General features: G+C 41.6%; 1 protein-coding gene across 1 annotated transcript in view; it reads left to right on the top strand.

Annotated features, from left to right (window-relative positions):
- SORCS3 (sortilin related VPS10 domain containing receptor 3) overlaps positions 1-5,176 on the top strand; it is a 210,652-nt gene that overhangs the window by 146,210 nt on the left and 59,266 nt on the right. The window contains exons 12-13 of the mRNA XM_009643479.1: positions 3,222-3,298; positions 3,407-3,498. Of these exons, the coding sequence (XP_009641774.1) occupies positions 3,222-3,298; positions 3,407-3,498 (169 nt within the window). The remainder of the gene's footprint in view (positions 1-3,221; positions 3,299-3,406; positions 3,499-5,176) is intronic.

The following is a 5,176-nucleotide window of genomic DNA, read 5'->3' as shown; positions in this document are numbered from 1 at the left end:
TTCTTCCAGCCATTTCCATTCTCATGTCCTTCTGTGCTTCCATGTGTCTGCCAGACTAAGCCAGAACCTGAGAGACCGGTTCCCTTTATGACATTTATATCTCAACAAGGGAAACACCGTGTGATTTCCAGTTCACTGATCCAGGCCAAACGGGACGAGATAATTTAGTTTAAACCTCCAGATCTTCCCATGCATAGCCAAGCGGAGTCATCAGTCCTGGCAGGTCACACTTGCTAGGTGGATGCTTTGGAGCAAGCCCTACTCATGATGCTATGATTATAGATCCTTTTTTCTTTAACCTTTTAGGAAGTAAATAGGGGCAGCAGGACAGTGAGATTCTAGGCATTGATCTAAATTGTTAGTAAATGAGGTTCTTTTCAAGCTGCCAGTGCATGGAATGAATGCTTTCCCAGTCTAACAATTAACCTTTAAAAGGCAGAATATAATTTCTGCCTTACTGCTTAGTACAATAAAAACCTTAACCTGTTGGGAATATACACACATCTGTTTCCACTAATAACAGGAACGTCTCACCATGTTGGCGAATGTGTTCTGGGATAAGCATTGCAACTTCTTCTCACAGGCATTGGCTGCTCAAACTCCCTGTGTCCTACCCTTTGATTTACAGTGATACATTTCCAGCAATGATGGGAAACTTGGACTCTTGATGTGAGAGCAGAGGTTAGATTCTTGCAAAGGGAAGAATTACATTTTAGTATCTAATTGTACAGCTACTAAATCCTCTTGACTTGTTTGGGGGTTAGTTACGTTTGGTGGGGTTTGAATCCATGTAGCTGAAAAACTAGATGGAGAGAATGAAGAAAATAATGGAGCAGGTTTGCACAGAAAAACAGGAAGATAGAAGTGGTAGCAACGGAATCTCACCTTTTCCTTGTCACAGTCTGGAAACCCCAGTTTGGGAAGTTGGTTTTCCAGTTTTGATATTTAAAATATGATGATACTAAACTTACACTTCTGCCTTTAAGTCAGTTTCTAAGTTTTGAGGACTTATGAGAAGTCATTGGGCAAAACAGACGGACGGACACAGTAGATTTATCCTCGTGAGCCTGGATGTCCCTATAAACTGTCCTTCTACATGGTTGCCCACAGCAGGTTTTTCTTGTACCTTCATGTAAAGCAGTTGGTCCTTGTTGCTGGTGTCAGGGAAGAAGACTAGGTAGGTGGACAGTGTGAATTTCCTACATCCTGAACACTGATGGAAAAACCTTTCTTGAATTGTCTTGCTTCCCTGAGCCAGAAATTCTGTTTTTTGAAACTATGTTGTCACAACAATGTGGCTAGTTGTATTCCGTGATGGTGACAGGACTGTGTCAACCCACATCTGGGTTTTAATTCCTCATTTTCCAGCATTAAATGTCAGAAATTCAATTAACATTTTCATTAGTGTGTTTTTATTATGCTCTTGTTGATGCTACAGATGTGTAAGAGTGCCAACTCTCCCTTTGCTATTTTTGAAGAAAAAATATTAGTTCTCCCTTCTTCCATGGAAGTTACACCTGCTTTAAGAACAGTCTCATTTGGAAAGTATAAGAGTGGCTCACTGGATAAAGAATTCATGGGCTTTAAATAAAGGAGTCATGGGTTTGACCAAAATATGGCAGCTATGGACAGTTGTTCATACCACCAGAGTCCCACCTAGCACTGATTGAAGGTACTGTTGAAAGACCATCAGAAAAACAGTTCCTGGGTGGCCGTGGCAGCTTTTACCTGAGCCACTGGGTGCTTTGGGAAGTGGGGAGGTGAGAGTAAATTAATTTAGAACAGACCTGCATTGTTCAGTGAGCCTGGTGCTTGTGGAAATTTTAATTCTGGAAGCAGAAGCAAGATGCTGACTTCAGGGCAGTGTGGGGACTAAGTCTATTCAGAGCACGTGCAAGTTTTTCAGATATTGGGCATCTCTTTCTTGCAACTATTGGTGGATGCTCAGAGGTTCCAGAGGGCTGGGGATTTAATCCAAGCTCATTATTTACTCTGTATTAAGATTTATCACTTGTAAGATTTGAAGTTCTCTCTGCCATTCTCAGATGAGGTACCTCAGAAAAAACACTGTTTCAAGCTCTGAGGTAGAGTCTCCAAATGGTGTCCTGCTGTGCTTTCTCTATATACAGTTGTGGTCGATGTTTGAGCTTTTCTTTACATTGCTTTAATGTGTGGCATATCCATTCCCTAACACATGGTGAAGGCAGAGACCTTCACCCTCTAAGGCTGTCAGCAGAAGAGTTTCCATCATAATGGAAATTACAAGATTAAAATTAAGAACTGTACCAAGTAACCAATAAGTTTAAACTCACAATTTGGGACAGCTAGGTCAATGAGAGCAATCAACGTTGTCTAGAATGCTGGTCAGTCTGGTCTCTACCTCTCTGCTGCAAAATCATTTGACCCACCATAATTCCCTGAACCGTTTCTGCCCCCAGGTGAGGTTCATACCTCAACAAACAAGATTTCCTTCAAATAGAACTTAGGTTTCATTGCATCACAGTGCTCATTAATTTGAAATGGTTAGGAAACCTAGGAAGAAGCTTTGTTTATTTGACTGCAGGTTCTGAGAACATTTATGTGTTTGAACATTTTGACAGAATCTTGAGTAGACTTTCTAGCCCCATAATCTAGCCCCAGGCTTCAGTGGGGCCTGGGTTTCACCTCTAAATTCAACTGTATGCGTAACTTCCCTTTGGATGCTTTCCTTTACACAAGTAGTAGAGTCAGAGGTAATTGCCTTGCCTTTTACAAAGACTGGCAGATCACAGAGATGCAGCTCACCAGCCAGAGCACAAAGACTATAAATTCTGAGAAAAATGTGTATGGAATGAAACATCTGGTAACCAGGGACAGTGGCCACTATTCTGCTGCCATTCTGATGATCTGTGTGCACCAAATGGGCGTGTGGTTTCATATGCAGCTTTTCAAGTATGAAAGTCCTTGGCTAGAATAAGCCTGCCTTTAGTGGCTTGCAATTATGGGCAATGCTCTCTGTTGGGGAAATAAGCTGATTATACTGTTTCTCCCCAGTGTCAATTTTCAAATGGCACAGCTCTTGTAAATGAATCTTGCCACCTGACCACGGTGTTGGTTTTAGATGAGAATAAAATCAAGAACAGCAAAGAAGCACTGGTCAGGCCAAGTACTTTTGGTTGCCTGGAAAAATGCAGTTCAGCATTCATCCATACAAGAATGTCTGACGCTTGCTTGTGTTGCAGGCAATATTGGCTCTGAGCTTTCCTACACTGATGTTGGTGTGTTCATCTCTTCTGATGGTGGAAATTCCTGGAGACAGGTATGTTTTGCAGAATGAGGGAAAGCATGGAGCCTTTTTCTATTCTTCTCCGGTGTCTTCCCTTCCCAGTGGAGTAGAGCACTCATGCAGTACCTGATTTGTTTGCAGATCTTCGAAGAGGAATACAACGTGTGGTTTCTGGACTGGGGAGGGGCACTAGTGGCCATGAAACACACATCAGTGCCCGTCCGGCACATGTGGTAAGGAAACTTGTTATTTTGAGAAGGTTTCTTGATGGGGATAAGCCGACAGTGGTGCTAATACCTCTTGCATCACCTGGTCAACATCTGCTAGTGTCTACAAAATGAGCAAATGAGATCGTTCCTATCTGCCTTTTACTGTAATTTTGGTTTTGTTAATATAACAATTATTATACCATTTTATAAATGTAATGGCTACATCCATAATCACACACATATATGAATTACTCCTTGCACGAGGCATGTACTGTGAGACTTCAGGTGGGGTTTCTTTCCCATAGATGCATATACACTGAGTAAAAAGTCATCCTTTCTGCTTCAGGTTATTTCTGAGAGGATGCATCCCTCACTTCTGCTTTTTGTTTACAGAATTTGGTATTAAATTGGTGGGACAGGTAAAGGGAAGGAGAGGAGAGGGCTGTCTCCTATAGGATTCCACTATCAATTTCTGGAGATACAGTGGTGGCAACTGAATAGGGTTGGGGGTGGAATAGGGAAAAATGATTTCTCAGTTGAAGATACTGTGTTGCTATAAATGGGTTATAACAGTCTAAGCACTAAAGATACTGGTCAAAATTATCCTCTCCTTAGCTTTTGCCCCTCTTACTCCTGCACCAGCTAAGCATTGGAGAGAGGCATTCTGAAATTCAGAACTAACCTTGTTTACAGAAAATATGTGTATTAGCATCACCTTCGGTCTCTGGTTTTGAGTGAAAGAGGGGCATGGCTAATGGACTGACCTACCCAGCTTCTAATGGTGTTTAGAAGTGAATTAGAAATAGCCTTCAGAGACAAGTTTTGTGTTCCTGTCTGCTAGATTGAGTTGTCTCTCAGCTTGATGGTGCTAAGCACATGTCGATCTCATGTTCCTCATGCAGAACAGGAAATGTGGCCTTCAGTCAAATAGAAAAAGCAAGCAATGGTGTTTGGCAGCAATGATGAGGTCTCCTCTCCCTGAGTCATTATTGTACAAAATCCTTCTGTTAAATTACAGTCATTCAGAAGCTGGAGACCTCAAGACAGGTTGTCTTTACCCATCACAAGCTAATGTTCCAGAGGTGTACCTTAAGAACATTGATGACTACTTTTTACAATACAGAAAGCTTCTGGACTTTATATTCCTGACCTGACAGATATCTCTGGGATGACTGCAACATAGATTTCTATTAAAGTTTGAATATGTTGCATCTGAGCACATTTCTTTACCACCTGAGCTAAAGAAATGACTGGTTTAATATTGGTGTGATAGTGGATTGTTAACCACAGGATGTATTGGCTCATATTCCTAAGGCTTTGTAATTTTTCTAGGATCTTCTTGAGGTAGAGGCACCAAGTGTTCTCTAGGAGGTCTGTGCCTCCGTGTGGATTTACAAGCAAGTCATTATGTGCAAAATGAGTGTTGCAATCTTTGTCTTCCTTTCTAGTGTTCAGGAAACAGGTTGGTTATTTTATCATAAGAAAACTTCTTGCAGTCCTAACATAATATATGTAGCTGCACTGAATTAGGGCCAGGAGTTAGTCTGGGTCTGCATCCTCTTGCCAACAGCCTCCGTAACTGGACATATAGAAGAGCACAGTAACAGGGCTGAGCCATAATGGTGTTTCCAGCAGACTCCAGCTTTCTGTCTGTGGTTAGAATGTGGCGTTGTGTGACTAGAAACATTTGCTTCTGATATGT

The sequence above is a fragment of the Egretta garzetta genome, unplaced genomic scaffold (genome assembly GCF_000687185.1).
Source record: "Egretta garzetta isolate BGI_Z169 unplaced genomic scaffold, ASM68718v1 scaffold8, whole genome shotgun sequence".
Classification (NCBI taxonomy): domain Eukaryota; kingdom Metazoa; phylum Chordata; class Aves; order Pelecaniformes; family Ardeidae; genus Egretta; species Egretta garzetta.
Note: the sequence above shows the minus strand (reverse complement) of the source record. Positions and strands in the feature narration are given on the sequence as shown.